The sequence below is a fragment of the Microcaecilia unicolor genome, chromosome 3, assembly GCF_901765095.1.
Source record: "Microcaecilia unicolor chromosome 3, aMicUni1.1, whole genome shotgun sequence".
In the NCBI taxonomy this organism is placed as follows: Eukaryota; Metazoa; Chordata; class Amphibia; order Gymnophiona; family Siphonopidae; genus Microcaecilia; species Microcaecilia unicolor.
This window is the reverse complement of record NC_044033.1, coordinates 474,202,859-474,222,675: the sequence shown is the minus strand read 5'-3', so window position 1 is coordinate 474,222,675 and position 19,817 is coordinate 474,202,859. Positions and strand designations below refer to the sequence as shown.

General features: G+C 42.1%; 1 protein-coding gene across 1 annotated transcript in view; it reads right to left on the bottom strand.

Moving 5' to 3' along the window:
* Positions 1–19,817, bottom strand: part of COL19A1 (collagen type XIX alpha 1 chain) — a 946,027-nt gene that overhangs the window by 563,279 nt on the left and 362,931 nt on the right. The window contains exon 14 of the mRNA XM_030199003.1: positions 194–247. Within this exon, the coding sequence (XP_030054863.1) occupies positions 194–247 (54 nt within the window). The remainder of the gene's footprint in view (positions 1–193; positions 248–19,817) is intronic.

The following is a 19,817-nucleotide window of genomic DNA, read 5'->3' as shown; positions in this document are numbered from 1 at the left end:
GCCTTTATTGTTTTTATAAACTGTAATCATGTAGTTTTTCAGCCTTTTATTTTGGATGGAGCATTGCTCTGCTTTCCATTGCCCCTGACAATCTCCTCTAATAAATAAGATATAAATCTGTGTTCTGCTCTACAGTGTGTGGAAGGATGATGCATTTATTAAAACAAAGTAGTTAGTTATCTGCATGCTCTACCTTTTCTCCCTTGGGACCAATTGGGCCTGGTGAACCTGGATCTCCTTTCAGACCCTGAGGGAAAGAAAATAAAAATATATGGAAATATAGACACCACAATAGATTAGTGCTTGAATTATTAACTTCAAACTAGCCATGAAAAAGATTTAGATGTGTAGTGCCCTCTAATTTCCATTCTATAGTTTGCTGTAAGTGGAAGGATGGAAACAAACTGGCAGTAAAGTGATAAGCAACATCTGTGCCATAGTGGGCACTGAAACATTAAAGCTGTGAGTGTTCTAAATACTGCATAACTGTGCAACTTCACTTCCTACTAAAATTACATCCATTTGCCATCTGGAAGTAACATCATTTAGAATTATATGAGCTCTTAAGTACCCACTTTGGATTAAATTTGTGGGTGTAGTAAATACCACTGATTTAGCTTTGATTTGGCTTTCATTAAGCCTGCCAAAAGAAAATCAAGAGTTAAAGCAGAAATATTGTTGTTTGTCCATCTTGAAAGTATAATGTGATATAAATATGAATATGAATGATAGAAAAATGATAAGGATTACAAGATTCTACCATATTACCTGTCCTCAAAGTTACTTCTTCTATAGTTATTTCCCCCCATATTCAAAACTGTTTAACCAGCCAGGAATGGCTCCTGGCCAGTTAAATAGGGTTTAAGCACCTAACCACAAATAATCAGCGGAAGATACCTGGTTATCTCCTGCTGAATATCATGGCTATAGCGTGAAATATAGTGGTTAGGCATGGATATTCAGTGCCATACTGGCTATGTTGAGCGGTCAAAATAGGTCACTTAGGGGCCCTTTTACTAAGCCGCATAAGTGCCTATGCGTGCCCAACGTGCACTGAGTTACCGCCAAGCTACCGCATGGCCCGGGGAGTAATTTTTATTTTCTGGTGCGTAGCGCTACTGGGCACTAAAAGGCATTTGATGTGCATAGACTATTACTGCCGGTTAATGCGTGAGCCCTTACCACTAAATCAATGGATGGCGGTAAGGTCTGAGACCCAAAATGGATGCACGCCAATTTTCATTTTGCCACATGTCCATTTTTGGTCAAAATTGTAAAAAAGGCATTTTTACAGGTGCACTGAAAAATGGATCTGCGCGTGTCCATGTGTTTTGGACGAACGCAGATCAGTGCACCTTACTAAAAAGACCCCTTATCTTTGATCGCTAAAAAGTAGGGCTGCATTTCGATTAAAGTTTTAATCACGATTAAAGGTATGTCATTTTTTTCTCCACTGCAGCTCCTTGTGACTGTGGGCAAGTTTACTTACCCCTCCATTGCCCGGAGCCACAAGGAGCTGCAGTGAGAACAAAAATAAATAACATACCTTGAATTCCACAATTAATCACATAATTAATTGCAATTACAAATTTTAATCAAAATGCAGTCCTAAATATTTTATAGAATAAAAAGTGATGAAAAGATCAAAAATACAGGATGACAGATTACATGCTAAAGAATCTAAAACAGCATGCAGAATAGCTACAAACAGCATTACAGTGTTCACAGCCTACTTAGGAAATGCAACCCTACTAAAAGGTTAACCGGTATACAAAGCTAACCAGTTAACTTTTTAGTGGTCAAAAATAGGCCTGTTATTTTAGTGACCAATGTCTGAGCCCAATGACTATGGGCACAATATTCAACAGGTGCCGGGCAGGGCGTTTGCTGTACGTCCAACGTGCCACCGGCGTTAAACCTGGATATTCAATGCCGGGCTGCAACTGGCAACCAGCATTGAATATCAGAATTTTTTTTTTTGCTGCTAAAAAGTTAGCTGGCTATTCCAATAATCAGCGTTAACTGGTTAACGTTTTAGCAGTCAAAGATAGACCTGCTGTTTAAGCGGCCTGTTTTGACCACTCAACATAGCCAGTTTGGTGCTAAATATCAGTGCCTAACAGGCTAGAGATAACCGGGTATCTCCTGCTGAAAATCCATGGTTAGGCACTTAGACCCTATTTAACTGTCCAGGAGCCATTCCTGGCCAGTTAAATAGTTTTGAATATCGGGGGGAGGGGGGGGGGTGTTTACCTGATAAAGAACATTAACCAAGATTAATTTTAGAATCAGCTTGTCAGATATAGACAACCATGTTTTATAGTCATTTAAACATCTACTGTGGTTTTATTGTGCATTTGGAAATTAGTGAAATATCAATTGCCAGGTTATATTGATCCAGAACAGAAATTAAACCCATTCCTGGAATATACTCAAGCAATCGGCTGTTAAGGATATCTGCATAGAATATTTGTATGCAAATCTGGATCATGCATATTCATTGTAGATATCATTGAACCACAACTGGCTCAGTGTGTCGTGGGGTTGGGGCTAAGAAAGAACCAATTCTATAGTGTACAATTAACGGGGAACAAACATACATAATATAGTAGCATATTTCTAAAATGCACTGTGATACAAGGAGGTTCAACCTAGACGCAGAATAAGGAGGATAGGATATTCACTTGCTAATCACCTCTGTGGGCTTCATTACTCTTTTAGAAAGTCATATACTATTTGTGCACCTTCATAAGTGGCAAAATACCTTTATTTTGGGTGGAACATGGTATTTATTATTTATTTAGAAAACCCATTCATGAACCCTTTTTCTGAAAACTAAAACAGCATACAAAAGTTACATGGTAATTATAAAACAATACTCAAAAATAATTGGGTTTGTAATGATATGCCATATACTCAATTCATTTCAAGGAAAATTAAACATATATATTGTTAAACAATCGACACCTCAAAGCTCCCGATAGGGCACCATAGATAGACTATAAAGAACCCTCTATAATATAAGAATCTGTGTAAAAAAAAAAAAAACTCCAAATCCGTTCTCTCCTCCCAAAATCATAAAACACTCCAAGTGATGAGTAAAAGCATACAAAATGAAAGGGTTCTGCAAAATAACCAAACAAAAAGCATAAAAATATCCAAAAAAGCAAGCTTGCCTGAAAAAACGTATCTTAAAGAAAGAGCAAAAGCCTTATACAGCACTCTCCAGCACTGTTGTTCCACCTATATTCTACTATTCAGCAGTGTTTCTCTTTAAAGCTGCTGTTACTGGAATCAGGAGAACTCTGTGATGACTCCATGATGACTGAAAGCTTATCTTCCAAAACAGCACAGCTGATAAAACTCACTGTCCCAAATCCTCAACAAGGGCTCCTTGCTTCACAAGAAACTTGCTGCTTCAGGAGGAAAACAGTTTTGTAGTGAGGTGTGAATGGATTGATTGAAAAGTTGACTAAATGTATGAAAGAAGTTAAGAGATGGATGTACCTAAATAAGTTAGTTTTGAATTATAGTAAAATTGAATTGATGTTACTTGGGATGGATGAAGAACTAATATTACCATGTCATTTTGTGAATGTGGAAGGTCATAGGTTGCCTGTGTAAGAGAAATTGTGTGTATTGGGTATAATTTTGGACCCATTACTATGAAAGATCAAATTTTACAAGTGGTTAAGTCAGCGTTTTACCAACTTCACTTGCTGGCAAAGTTAAAACCTATATTGTCACAATGTGAATTTTGATCGGTAGTCCAGAGCTTGGTGATTTCTCGCATTGATTTTTGCAATGTGCTGTACTTGGGTTAATCTAAATCCAAGATGCATGAATTGCAAATAAGCAGGAATAGAGGCTGACACGGTCCATGTTTCGGCGTCATAAAACGCCTACATCAGGGGTCTCGTAATAATTCCTTGGAATCTACTGTATGCTTCAAACCAGTCACAGGTAGTGGCTCAAAGAACTCTAGTGCAACAAAAACAGCCAAAAGGTATGCGTTGAAAACAGGAAACAAACGCTGCTTTCCCAGGTGGCGTTTGTTTTCTGTTTGAACGCATGCCTAATGACTGCTTTTGTTGCACTATAGTTATTTAAGCTGCTACCTTTGACTGGTTTGAAATACCGTGTCAGCTCCCTTTGTATCAGCAACATAAAGTATGTCCTCACAGTATCTCCATCATTGGATTCATCTTTTGGTCAGCCTCTACTCCTGCTTGCTTGGACTTTCTGATGTAGAGGTTCTTCCCTGCCCCTGTGTTTCTGAATTGCAAATAAAACAGAACTCCTCTGCCTGGTTGTTGGCAGGTGTGTCTCGATATGATCATATATCTACCATTCTCTGTTCCTTGCCCTGGTTACCCATCTACTCCAGGGTTCAGTACAAAGTCATGTTTAATTCACCAGGCATTGTATTCAAGTTGTTTTCCACAATATTTAAAACATGTGATTCAGGAGTATCAGCCATCTAGATCTTTGTGATCTGAGAACATGAAAGTTTTGGCATGTGTCATAGAACATTCTTGGCAATATGCCAATGCATGAAAATCAGCTTTTTCAATAGCAGGACCACAAATTTGGAACAGATTGCCAGGTTACCTGACACTATGTAGTGGTAGGGCTCAATTTGTTAAATAATTGAAAACATACCTATTTGAACATGATTGGAATTAATATTATTTACTGTATTATTTTGTACATCTATGTATCTGTTCTATTTTAATTGTGTATGTTGGTTTTGTTACCCACCTAGTTGTAGGCAGGTTAGAAATGTTTAAATAAATACATGCATACATACATACTGGAAAAACAGTTATTTCATTACATTTGCATGAAAGTAATCGGGAAGTATTATATTAACTTTAAAAATAATGAGTAACTGTTTTTGTGTGCTCTGACAAGGGCTCTGAGGGTAAGAGACTCAGCTGATCCAAAGACAGTGCACATCAATGCCAATTTGATTAAATAGCTTGAAGAGAAGTGGTCTTATATTTTTGACTTCTGAAATTCTGAAAACTTTTTTTTACGTGTTACTGCAGTTATTAATCAATATTATGTCAGAAAACTTGACTTTGTTTTGGAACAACAATATTGTGGGTGAGGATTTCTTTTTTTTTTTTAATGACAGAAAACTGATTCTTTTGAGGCTAAGAACAGTGGTGAACCCCAATTGAATTATCTTTTCTCAGCAAGTTTCCTCAGATTCTGTAGCATTGAAAATTGCCTTTTGGTTTGTACAGAGAAAACCCTGTGATAAAGGATGGCACGTGGTTCACAGTTCATGATAGTTCTAGGCCAGTGCTTGTTAATCTTTTGTGGCCATGACCCCATGATAGTGGACCTATGGAGAGCATATCCAGGTTGGGACCTCAAATGTGGGTTTTGTGACTTCATTTGAGGTCTTAACCTACAGTTTGGGAAGCTCTGTTCTAGCTGACAGATCAACATTGGAGAATGAACTAGGAGGAAGAATGTTGCACTCTTGTGGCTGGCTGACCTGGTCTAGGAGAGATGAGAGACGCATTTTGTTGGGAGTCTTTAATATAAGATTAGCCATATTGGGTCAGACCAGTGGTCCATCTAGCCCAGTATCCTGTTTTTAACAGTTGCCAATCCAGGTCACACATACCTGGCAAAATTCCATATAGTAGCAAGATTCCATGCTACTGATCTCAGGACAAGCAATCTACCCAGTGGCGTTCCTAGGGGGGGGGGGAGCGGTGGGTGCAGTCCGCCCCGGGTGCAAGCCGCTGGGGGGGTGCCACGCGCCTGTCGGTGCCGCTCATTCCTTGCTCCCTCTGCCCCGAAACAGGTTACTTCCTGTTCCGGGACAGAGGGAGCATGGAACGAGCGAAGCTGAGAGGCACGCGGCACCCCCCCCCCCCCAGCAGGTAAAAAATGCACCCAGGGGGGTGTCGTTTCGCCAGGGGGGGGCGCATCGGTGATCCGCCCTGGGTGTCAGCCACCCTAGGAATGCCACTGAACCTACCCCTATAGCAGACTATGGATTTTTCCTCCAAACATTTGTGCAAACCTTTTTTAAACTCAGATATGCTAACTGCTGTAACCACATCCTCTGGCAACAAGTTCCAGAACTTAACTATTCATTGAGAGAAAAAATATGTCCATTTGTTTCAAAAGTATTACCATGTAACTTTGTTGAGTGTCTCCTAGTCTTTCTACATTTTGAAAGAGTAAAAAATCAATTCACTTTTGCACGTTCTACACCGCCCAGGATTTTGAAGACCTCTATCATATCCCTCCTAAGCCATTTCCGTTCCAAGCTGAAGAGCCCTAAGCTCTTAAGCCTTTTTTCATGTGACAGGAGTTCCATCCCGTTTATGATTTTGATTGCCCTTCTATGAGCCTTTCCAATTCCATTAAATCTTTTTTGAATTACACTGACCAGAATTGCACTCAATACTCATGGAGTGATACAGAAGCATTATAATATTCTTTGTTTTATTTTCCATTCCTTTCCTAATAATTCATAGCATCTTGTTTGCTTTTTTGGCCACTGTTGCACACTAGGCAAAAGATTTCAGCATATTGTCTGCAATAACAGATCTTTTTCATGGGTGCTGACTCCTAAAGTGAACCTTAGCATCAAGTAACTATGATTTGGATTATTCTTACCAATGTGCATCACATTGCATTTGTCCACATTAAATTTCATCTGCCATTTTTTTTTTTTTTTGGAGGATTAATGATGGGGTGAAGGTTGGGCTGAAAGCCCTAATGTGAGTTTGTATGGGATTCCAGCAGACTAATCAGTTCTTGATATTTGGGTCAGTTATCCTTCGGGAATCTGAAAGATATGCAGTTAATGCTATAGTGTCCTGTACCATTTATCATATCTCTTTGGATGCAAACTCTTTGAGTCATCAGGGTATGAAAATAATGATATGCAGAGATTGCATCCAAAAAGATATGATAAACGGTACAGGACACTATAGCATTAAGTGCATATTTTCCGCAGGCTAACTGACCCAAATTTCAAGAACTGATTAGTTTATTTGTTGATCTTGATGATGATTTATATTGATTTTGAGTCATCAATGTCAACAAAAAGTCCCTATTTACAAAGCTGTGATAGCAGCTGCCTGTGCGCTAATGCCAACACAGCCGATTCACTTTGAACGGGTTGTGTCTGCATTGCCGCGTGGCTTTGTAAACACAGGGAAAAGATATCAGATTCCAGCTACTGCAATCAATTGCCTTACAGCATATGGAAAACACTTTGGAATCAACATGAATACTTGGTAGAAAGTACACACATAATTGGGATAATTTTAGAACTACCCACATTAGTGAAAAGTTTGTGCGTACATTTCACTACAGAGCATATGCCTGCAAAAGTACAGTCAAACTTTCACTTTGAAAGTTACTTGTGGAAACCAACGTACACACTTGCATTTGTTTTTTCGTACATACTTTCAAACATTCAAAAGTAGGTACATAAATGCAAACTCCAATTCTGCCCTTGGCAATGCTTCCTCAGATTAAGGGTACATTAAACGGACTCAGGATGTGTGCATGTAATTTTATCCTTATAGAGGGTGGGTTCTGTTTTAGTTACAGAAATGAGGATTATCCTCAATCACGTTTCCAGATCAATTTTGCTTTAGTTATATATAAACATAGTGATTAATTTAAATTAAGATACATTTGTGTTGGCTCTGAGGAATATCATCAGAGGCATCAAACAATTACTGTAACTGACATTTTCAGTGGGCCCCTTCTGAACAGCAGTTCAGGAAAGTGAACTCACTGGATGTGTGTATGGGGCAGACACACAGTTTCATTGCTCAGATCAGGGTTTCTTTTTCAGGCCCAGAAGGAGCTGACAGTAACAGCAATCCCATATAACCTTTAATGTTTCCCAACAGCTTCTTTAGAAATTATTTACATTATATAAATCAATTTTCATGGAAGGTAGGATTTATGCCACACTGTGAAAGAATTATGCAGAACAGATTTCCTTTCAAAGAACAGTATTGCTTCCGTTCAGTCAGACCGTGACTTAGGGTGTAATTCCCTACTGATGGCATTGCACCGCCGAAAAATGACAATCCTGAGCACCACATGTGTTTTTCCAGTCTCACAAGAATCTGTCAAAAAGGCATCTGCTACATTTTGGAGATCTGCTACTCCAGAACTCTTTTCAAGTGTTCTTTTTCTTTTAAATTAATCAAACCCCTCCTCATTATCTGATCAGTTTGAAAATATCTTCTATAGAGCTACACAGAAACATAAGAGATGCAAGCAGAGAAATTATCATTTAGCCAACTCTCCTTAACCCCACATACAGTGGTCCTTTTACAAAGGTGTGCACTGGTGGTTTTAGGGCATGCTCAAAAGAAGTGTGCGCTAAATGATAGAGAGGGGCATTTTCGAAAGGGACGTCCACGTTTCGATTTGGATGTCCTTGCAAAATGTCCTGATCCAGGGGCGGGGAAACCCGTCCATCTTTCGTTTTGAAAATACCATCAGGAACATCCAAATCCTTAAATTTGGTTGTCTTTAGACAACCCACTACCCCCAACTGTACACAACGACCATAGCCCTTACGGGTGAAGGGGGTGCAGTGGGTTTCTGGTGGGTTTTGGAGGGCTTGCTGTTTCCTCCACAAACGTAACAGGTAGGGGGAGATGGGCCTGGGTCCGCCTGTCTGAAGTGCACTCACCTACTAAAACTGCTCCAGGGACCTGCATACTGCTATCATGGACCCGAATATGACATCTGAGGCTGGCATGAAATATTTTGAAAGATGTTTTATGAGGGTGGGAGAGGGGTTAGTGACCACTGGGGGAGTAAAGGGAAGTCATCCCCAATTCTCTCCGGTGGTCATCTGGTCAGTTCGGGCACCTTTTTGTGCCTTAGTCGTAAGAAAAACAGGTCCGGGTGAAAACGTCCAAGTGTTCATCAGGGACGTCCTTCTTTTTTTCGATTATTGATCGAGGACGCCCAAGTGTTAGGCACGCCCAAGTCCCGCCTTTGCTATGCCTCCGACATGCCCCCTTGAACTTTGGCTGTCCCTGCGACGAAGTGCAGTTGGGGATGTCCAAAATTGGCTTTCGATTATACCGATTTGGATGACCCTGGGAGAAGGACGTCCATCTTCCTATTTATGGTGAAAGATGGGCGTCCTTCTGTTTCAAAAATGAGCCCAAAAGCCAACAAGGATTTAGTGAAGGGAAATCTTGCCTCACCAATCTACTGCATTTCTTTGAAGGAGTGAACAAACATGTGGATAAAGATGAGCCGTTCGATATTGTGTATCTGGATTTTCAAAAGGTGCTTGACAAAATACCTCATGAAAGACTCCAGAGGAAATTAAGTCATGGGGCAGGAGGTAGTGTCCCATTGTGAATTAAAGACTGGTTAAAAGATAGAAAACAGAGAGTAGGATTAAATGGTCAGTATTCTCAATGGAAAAGGGCAGATAGTGGGGTTCCCCAGGGGTCTGTGCTGGGTCTTCTGCATTCTAACATATTTATAAATGATCTAGAGATGGGAGTAACTAGTGAGGTAATTAAATTTGCTGACGACACAAAGTTAATCAAAGTTGTTTAATCACAAGAGATTGTGGAAAATTACAAAAGTACCTTATGAGACTGGGAATCTAAATGGCAGATAACATTTAATGCGAACAAGTGCAAAGTAATGCATGTGGGAAAAAGGATCCCAAATTATAGTTATGTAATGGAAGGTTCGACATTAGGAGTCACCAACCGGGAAAGGGATCTAGGCGTCAACATTGATGATACGTTGAAACTCTCTGCTCAGTGCGCGGCAGTGGCTAAGAAAGCAAATAGAATGTTAGGTATTATTAGGCAAGGAATGGAAAACAAAAATGATGATGTTATAATGCCTTTATATCGCTCCATGGTGCGACTGCACCTTGAATATTGTGTTCAATTCTGGTCACCACATCTCAAAAAAGATATTGTGGAATTAGAAAAGGTACAGAGAAGGGCAACAAAAATGAAAAAGGGAATGGGACAACTTCCCTATGAGGAAAGTCTAAAGTGGCTTGGGCTCTTCAGCTTGGAGAAAAGACAGCTGAGGGGAAGTATTATAGAGGTCTATAAAATAATGAGTGGAGTGGAACGGGTAGATGTGAATCACTTGTTTACTCTTTTCAAAAATACTAGGACTAGGGGACACGCAACGAAGCTTCAAAGTAGTAAATGTAAAATGAATCAGAGAAAATATTTCTTTTTTTTAAATTCTTTACTTATTATTTTAACATAACTTAACAAGAGTAAACTTGTATTCAGAAACAAAGCCGAATAATTATACTTCATTATTCTCAATTATTCGGCTGTGTTTCTGAATACAAGTTTACTCATGTTATATTATGTTAAAATAATAAATAAAGAATTAAAAAAATATATTTCTTCACTCAACGTGTAATTAAACTCTGGAATTTGTTGCCAGAGAATGTAGTAAAAGCGGTGAGCTTAGTGGGGTTTAAAAATGGTTTGGGTGGCTTCCTAAAGGAAAAGTCTATAGACCATTATTAAAATGGACTTGGGGAAAATCCACTGCTTATTTCTAGAATAAACAGCATAAAATGTATTGTACTGTTTTGGGATCTTGTCAAGTACTTGTGACCTGGATTGGCCACTGTTGTAAACAGGCAATACTTATGTCCTTGCATCTCTTACTTTCCCAGCATTTGTCCATGCCTCTCCCTGTCCCATCTGCCATGCCTTCTTCACCAGCATCCATTCACTCTCTGTTTCTCCTCTTCTAGTGTCTGCCCTGCCTCCATTCCCAGCATACTCCTGCCACTTCTTCCCCCATCTGCCTCATGCCTCCACCATCCATTCCCTCATCCTTTTTTCCAGCATCTGGTCCTGCCTCTTCCCTCCTTCCACAATATCTGCCCTTGCCACACCCTCTTTCTGCCCTTGCCACACCCTCTTTCTGCCCTTGCCACAACCTCTTTCTGCCCTACTTCATATTATTTAAGCAGGAGCAGCAGCTGTAGGAATCAGTCCCTTTACTCCCTAGTGCTTGACCCCTCTGTTTGAACTTCAGCATTAGGAGCATGAACAATCTTGTTTGTATATGCAGATGGGACATGAACTTCCCGTTACTTTATCAAAAAATTTCAGTCCTTCCTGTGAGTACTGCTGAACACACTTATGCTCATAGTGATGAAGTTTAAACGGACAGATCAAGTGTCAGAAAGTGTAGGAATTGACTGCTAAAGCAGGGCAACAGTGAGCCATTGAATTGGGTATGGAAATGGCCATCCCAGGCCTAATCTGATGGCTGAAACTGAAGTGACAAGCCATTTTTGGGGTGAGCACTTGCCACCTCATAGCAATGCCTAAGCAGAGGAGGCAAGAGTTGTGGCTGAGGTGTGGGAGGAGAGTTGTGGCTGAGGTGGCTTCAACTTTTAAAGCTTTCTGGAATGGTCTTGCACCAATGCCTGGGTGAGAACTCACTAGTGACCTGCATAAGGGCAAAATTACCTTTTTTTTCCTGCTGATCATACTTCTCAATATCTGAACAAGCTGTTGTTTTTTTCCCACAATCTCCAGATTATTCAAGATGACTATCAGGCTCATTTTCGAAAGAGAATGACATCCATCTTTCCACATAAATCGGAAGATGGACGTTCATCTCCAAGAGACGTCCAAATTGGTATAATCGAAACCTGATTTTGGACATCTTCAACTGCAGTCTGTCACAAGGACATCCAAATTTCAAGGGGGCGTGTCGGAGGTGTAGTGAAGGTGGGACTTGGGCGTGCCTAACACTTGGACATCTTTGACCCAAAATCAGAAAAACCAAGGACGTCCACGACGAACACTTGGACGTTTTCACCCGGAAGTGTTTTTTTTACGAATAAGGCACAAAAAGGTGCCCAAAATGACCAGATGACCACCGGAGGGAATCCGAGATGACCTCCTGTTACCCTCCCAGTGGTCACTAACCCCCTCCCACCCTCAAAATACATCTTTAAAAATATTTCATGCCAGCCTCTATGCCAGCCTCTATGCCAGCCTCAGATGTCATACTCTGACAGCGCATGAAGATCCCTGGAGCAGTTTTACTAGGTACTGCAGTGCACTTCAGACAGGCGGACCCAGGCCCATACCCCTCTACCTCATATATTTGTGAAGGAAACAACGAGCTCTCCAAAACCCACCACAAACCCACTGTACCCATATATAGGTGCCCCCCTTCACCCATAAGGGCTAAGGTAGTGGTGTACAGTTAAGGGTAGTGGGTATTGGGGGGCTCAGCACACAAGGTAAGGGAGCTATATTCCTGGGAGCATTTTATGAGGTCCACTTGATTTGACTCGACACAGGCTGTGTTTCAGCTACAACACCTGCATCAGAAGTCTGAGTAGAACTTCTGTAGCTTACACTTCTACAGCACAGGCATAAGGGCATGACTCCAGACTCATGATTCAGGTGTTGTCGTCAAAACACGGCCTGTGTCAAGTCAAGCCAAGTGAAGATTCTCAATAAAAGATTTTTTGCACATTGTCATACATGTGGGTGGAGCATCGCCGTGTCATGGGCATGTTGCTAAGTGACATGCACAATTTATAGAATACTATCAGTTGCATACATTGCATGGCACACATAGGCAAAACAGCCATTGATATGACATAAGTTGGCTTCTCAATTGTTGCTGCATGACAGAGGTTTTGCGCTAGTATTCTATAAAGGCTTAGGAGTGCACAGAAGTAATTATAGAATTGGAGCTAAGCATGCCCCTTTTTGGCACCCACATCTTGGTGTCAATTTATAAAACTGTCTCCCAGTAGATGCCACTACAATTAGAAGTCCTGTATTTATGCATTTTCAGCAACCTGATCATATACATTTAACCTCCCAAGTTGGTGGGGTACACAGGGGGCAGATGACAGATTGTCTGTCAAGAAGCATCTGGAAGAAACCTGCATGCATGTATGCATACCAGAAGAGTAGAAGTGGCCAAGAGGACAAAGAGTCAACCAGGAGCTAACACCAAGCTTCTTTATTGTGGAAGTGACCCAAACTGGCTGTTATGAGTCACTTCCAGATTAAAGAATCTTGGTGTTATCTCCTAGTTATCTCTTTCCCCAATTGGCCAGCTCCACTCTTCTGGTGTGAAAAATTGTCCTGTACCAGGAGGGGGAATGGTATCTTAAAAGCAGTCACTTTCTATTGTTGACAGCAGAAATATATCCTTGGCAGCAAGGGCAAAAATATCTGGGCAGATCAGATTGTCTACTTTTGCCATCATAAACTATGTTACCAGTTCACTTACCTGTTACTTGGAATAGATAAGTACATAAGTATTGCCATACTGGGAAAGACCAAAGGTCCATCAAGCCCAGCATCCTGTTTGCAACAGTGGCCAATCCAGGTCACAAATACCTGGCAAGATCCCAAAAAAGTACAAAACATTTTATACTGCTTATCCCAGAAATAGTGGATTTTCCCAATTTAATAATGGTCTATGGACTTTTCCTTTAGGAAGCCATCCAAACCTTTTTAAAACTCCGCTAAGCTAACTGCCTTTACCACATTCTCTGGCAACGAATTCCAGAGTTTAATTACATGCTGAGTGAAGAAAAATATTCTCTGATTCATTTCAAATTTACTAGATTGTAGCTTCATTGCATGCCCCCTAGTCCTAGTATTTTTGGAAAGCGTAAACAGACGCTTCACATCTATCCTTTCAACTCCACTCATTATTTTATAGACCTCTATCATATCTTCCCTCAGCCGCCTTTTCTCCAAGCCTTTCCTCATAGGGAAGTCGCCACACCCCCTTTTTCATTTTCATCGTCCTTCTCTGCACCTTTTCTAATTCCACTATATCTTTTTTGACATGTGGCAACCAGAATTGAACACAATATTCGAGGTGTGGTCGCACCATAGAGCGATACAAAGGCATTATAACATCCTCATTTTTGTTTTCTATTCCTTTCCTAATAATACCTAACATTCTATTTGCTTTCTTAGCTGCAGCAGCACACTACTACTACTACTACTACTACTTAACATTTCTAGAGCGCTACTAGGGTTACGCAGCGCTGTACAATTTAACAAAGAGAGACAGTCCCTGCTCAAAGAGCTTACAATCTAATAGACAAGTGAACGGTCGGTCCGATCGGGGCAGTCAAATTGGGGCAGTCTGGATTCACTGAACGGTAAGGGTTAGGTGCCGAACGCAGCATTGAAGAGGTGGGCTTTAAGCAAAGACTTGAAGATGGGCAGGGAGGGGGCTCACATCTATTCAGTTCGTCTGTCCACACCCAAAAGACAATTGCTCAAGAACCCTTTCTCCCCTTCCCCCCCCCCCCCCCCCAAAGAAAAATCCCAGATTTTTAAGATGTTTGCAAAAAGGATGTATAGGCATCTGCTCTTGTAAGAGCCAGAGAAACACGTAACTGCTTGAGAACTGGTGTCTACTCTTTAAAACTCTAAATACAAAAGCTTCCACTCAATACAAAACCACAACAGCGATGGGGAAAAGCCCCAAAGAGCTCCCAGACCAAACATCCATCCGTCAGAGCCAGAACAGACCAGACCAGACCAGACCACTGAGCAGAAAGCTTCAACGTATCATCAACAATGACACCTAGATCCCTTTCTCGGTCTGTGACTCCTAATGTGGAACCTTGCATGACGTAGCTATAATTCGGGTTCCTCTTTCCCACATGCATCACTTTGCACTTGCTCACATTAAACGTCATCTGCCATTTAGATGCCCAGTCTCCTAGTCTCTTAAGGTCCTGTTGTAATTGTTCACAATCCTCCCGCGATTTAACGACTTTGAATAACTTTGTGTCATCAGCAAATTTAATTACCTCACTAGTTACTCCCATCTCTAGGTCATTTATAAATATGTTAAAAAGCAGCGGTCCCAGCACAGACCACTGGGGAATCCCACTAACTACCCTTCTCCATTGAGAATACTGACCATTTAACCCTACTCTCTGTTTTCTATCTTTTAACCAGTTTTTAAACCACAATAGAACACTTTGCACCGCTTCGATTCTTTTTACATCTTTAGCAAGATTCAGTTTTGGAGGCCGTATCTTGCTAAGGATGTAAAAAGAATCGAAGCGGTGCAAAGAAAAGCTACGAGAATGGTATGGGATTTGCGTAACAAGACATATGAGGAGAGACTTGCTGACCTGAACATGTATACCCTGGAGGAAAGGAGAAACAGGGGTGATATGATACAGACGTTCAAATATTTGAAAGGTATTAATCCGCAAACGAACCTTTTCCGGAGATACGAAGGCGGTAAAACGAGAGGACATGAAATGAGATTGAAGGGGGGCAGACTCAAGAAAAATGTCAGGAAGTATTTCTTCACGGAGAGAGTGGTGGATGCTTGGAATGCCCTCCCGCGGGAGGTGGTGGAGAGGAAAACGGTAACGGAATTCAAACATGCGTGGGATAAACATAAAGGAATCCTGTTCAGAAGGAAAGGATCCTCAGGAGCTTAACCGAGATTGGATAGCAGAGCCGGTAGTGGGAGGCGGGGCTGGAGGTTGGGAGGCGGGGATAGTGCGGGGCAGACTTATACGGTCTGTGCCAGAGCCAGTGGTGGGAGGCGGGACTGGAGGTTGGGAGGCAGGGATAGCGCTGGGCAGACTTATACGGTCTGTGCCAGAGCCGGTGGTGGGAGGCGGGGATAGTGCTGGGCAGACTTATACGGTCTATGCCAGAGCCGGTGGTTGGGAGGCGGGGCTAGTGCTGGGCAGACTTATACGGTCTGTGCCCTGAAGAGCACAGGTACAAATCAAAGTAGGGTATACACAAAAGTAGCACACATGAGTTGTCTTGTTGAGCAGACTGGATGGACCGTGCAGGTCTTTTTCTGCTGTCATCTACTATGTTACTATGTTACTACCTCATATGCCATGACTCTCCAATTTCCTCTGGAGTCTTTCATGAGGTACTTTGTCAAACACCTTCTGAAAATCCAGCTACACAATATCAACCGGCTCACCTTTATCCACATGTTTGTTCACTCATTCAAAGAAATGTAGTAGATTGGTGAGGCACAATTTCCCTTAACTAAATCCATGTCACGTCTCATTAATCCATGCTTTTGAATATGCTCTATAATTTTGTTCTTAATAATAGTCTCTACCACTTTGCCCCGCACCGACATCAGACTCACCGGTCTATAATTTCCCAGATCTCCTCTGGAACCTTTTTTAAAAATCGGCGTTACATTGGCCACCCTCCAATCTTCTGGTACCACGCTCAATTTTAAGGATAAATTATATATCACTAACAATAGCTCCGTAAGCTCATTTTTCAGTTCTATCAGTACTCTGGGATGAATACCGTCCAGTCCAGGACATTTGCTACTCTTCAGTTTGTAGAACTGCCCCATTATATCCTCCAGGTTTACAGAGAATTCATTAAGTTTCTCCGACTCATTAGCTTCGAATACCATTTCTGGCACTGGTATCCCACCCAAATCTTCCTCGGTGAAGACCTAAGCAAAGAATTCATTTAATCTCTCTGCTACGGCTTTGTCCTCCCTGATTGCCCTTTTTACTCCTCGGTCATCTAGCAGTCCAACCAATTCTTTTGCCGGCTTCCTGCTTTTATTATACCTATAAATTATACCTATTATACCTATCCAGCTTATAATTGAAAAAGAAAAACGCCTATATTGCGACCCAAATCGGGAGATTGACATTTATCTCACAAAAACGAATAAAGCGGTATAATCAAAAGCCGAATTTGGACGTTTTCAACTGCACTCCGTCGCAGATGCGGACAAAGTTGTCGAAGGCGTGGTGAAGGTGGAACTGGGGCGTGGTTATTGGGCGATGGAAAAAAATATGCATTTTTAGCGAGAATTTAGGGCACTTTTCCTGGACCCTGTTTTTCCACGAATAAGGCCCCAAAAAGTGCCCTAAATGACCAGATGACCACTGGAGGGAATCGGGGATGACCTGCCCTGACTCCCCCAGTGGTCACAAACCCCCTCCCACCACAAAATATGCCGTTTCACAACTTTTTATGTTCACCCTCAAATGTCATACCCACCTCCCTGGCAGCAATATGCAGGTCACTGGAGCAGTTATTAAGGGGTGCAGTGGACTTCAGGCAGGTGGACCCAGGCCCATCCCCCCCCCCCACCTGTTACACTTGTGCTGGTAAATGGGAGCCCTCCAAACCGCCCCCAAACCCACTGTACCCACATGTAGGTGCCCCCCTTTACCCCTTAGGGCTATAGTAATGGTGTAGACTTGTGGGTGGTGGGTTTTGAGGGGGATTTGGGGGGCTCAACACCCAAGGGAAGGGTGCTATGCACCTGGGAGCTGTTCTACCTTTTTTTGTTTTTGTAAAAGTGCCCCCTAGGGTGTCCTGGCATGTGAGGGGGACCAGTGCACTACGACTCCTGGCCCCTCCCACGAACCAATGCCTTGGATTTATTCGTTTTTGAGCTGGGCGCTTTCATTTTCCATTATCACTGAAAAACAAAAACACCCAGCTCACAAATTGTCGAATAAAACATGGACGTCTATTTTTTCCGAAAATACGGTTCGGTCCGCCCCTTCACGGACTCGTTCTTGGAGATAAACGCCCATGGAGATAGACATTTTTGTTCATTCCTTATCCTGTTTCTTATTATTTTCATTCGGTTCCTTCTTACATTTTCTGAAAGATTTTCTTTTAGCTTTAATAGCTTCTTTCACCTCACTTTTTAACCACGCTGGCTATCGTTTTGTCTTCCGTCCTCCTTTTTTAATGCGCGGAATATATTTGGCCTGGACTTCCAGGATGGTGTTTTTGAACAGCATCCACGCCTGATGTAAATTTTTGACCCTTGCAGCCGCTCCTCTAAGTTTTTTTTCCACCGTTCTTCTCATTTTATCATAGTCTCCTTTTTTAAAGTTAAACGCTAACTTATTTGATTTCCTATCAGGCTTATTTTCGAAAGTGATCGCTGGTGATCTTCAGACATAAATCGGGAGATGGCCGGCGATCTCTCAAAAGCGGTGAAATCAGTATAATCAAAAGCGGCTTTTTTTACACCATCACTGCTTTCCTGTCGCCGCGCCTGCGAAAGTTCAAGGGGGCGTGTCGGCGGCGTAGCAAAGGCGGGACATGGGCGGGCATGGGCATGGCTACCAGATGGCCGGCTTTCGCGGATAATGGAAAAAAATCAGTATTTCGCAGGGTTTACTTGGTCCTTTTATTTTCACGACCAAGCCTCAAAAAGGTGCCCCAACTGACCAGATGACCACCGGAGGGAATGGGGGATTACCTCCCCGTACTCTCCCAGTGGTCACCAACCCCTCCCACACAAAAAAAAATAAAAACCTTTTTTACCAGCCTGTATGCCAGCCTCAAATGTCATACCCAGCTCCCTGATAGCAGTATGCAGGTCCCTGGAACAGTTTTTAATGGGTGCAGTGCACTTCAGGCAGGCAGACCCAGGTCCATACCCCCCTACCTGTTACACTTGTGGTGCTAAGTGTTGAGCCCTCCAACCCCCCCCAAAGCCCACTCTAGCCACATGTAGGTGCCCCCCTTCACCCATAAGGGCTATGGCAATGGTGTAGAGTTGTGGGGAGTGGATTTGGGGGGCTCAGCACCCAAGGTAAGGGAGCTATGCATCTGGGAGCTATTTGTGTATTTTTAAAACATTTTTAGAAGTGCCCCCTAGGGTGCCCGGTTGGTGTCCTGACATGTCAGGGGGACCAGTGCACTACAAATGCTGGCTCCTCCCATGACCAAATGCCTTGGATTTCGCCGGGTTTGAGATGGCCGGCATTTTTTTCCGGCGATCTGAAACCCGGCGAACTCTGGCATTTGGCCAGGCTAAACCGTATTATCGAAAAAAAAGATGTCCGTCCATCTTTTTCGATAATACGGTTCCAGCCAGCTGTTGCGCCGCCGCCAAAATAGATCGCCGGCGACGTTCGATTATGCCCCTCCACATATACTTACTTCAAAGCTAATATCAAATCCGATCATATTATGATCACTGTTATCAAGCGGCCCCAGCACCATTACCTCCCGCACGAGATCATGCGCTCCACTAAGGACTAGGTCTAGAATGTTTCCTTCTCTTGTCGGCTCCTGTATCAGCTGCTCCAGAAAGCAGTCCTTGATCTCATCAAGGAATTTTACCTCCCTAGCGTGCCCCGATGTTACATTTACCCAGTCAATATCGGGGTAATTGAAATCACCTATTATTATTGTGTTGCCCAGTTTGCGTCCCTAATTTCCTTGAACATTTCTGCATCCGTCTGTTCATCCTGGCCAGGCGGATGGTAGTACACTCCTATCACTATCCTTTTCCCCTTTACACATGGATTTTCAATCCACAGTGATTCCAAGAAGTGTTTTGGTTCCTGCAGAATTTTCAATCTATTTGATTCAAGGCTCTCGTTAATATAAAATGCTACCCTTCTACCAATTCGATCTACCCTATCACTATAATATAATTTGTACCCCGGTATGACAGTGTTCCACTGGTTATCCTCCTTCCACCAGGTCTCAGAGAAGCCTATTATATCTAATTTTTCATTTAGTGCAATATATTCTAACTCTCCTATCTTATTTCCTAGGTCCCTGGTATTTGCATATAGACATTTCAAACTATGTTTGTTGTTCCTATTTACATCATGCTTAGTACTTGACAGTATTAATTTGCAATCTTTTGTCTGATTTTTATTTAAGGACACCTTATCTACTACGGTCTCTTTTGCAACCTCACTATCAGGATACCCTATCTTCCCTGTTTTGGTGATATCTTTGAAAGATACCTTATCCCGAACCATGCGCTTTTGAGCG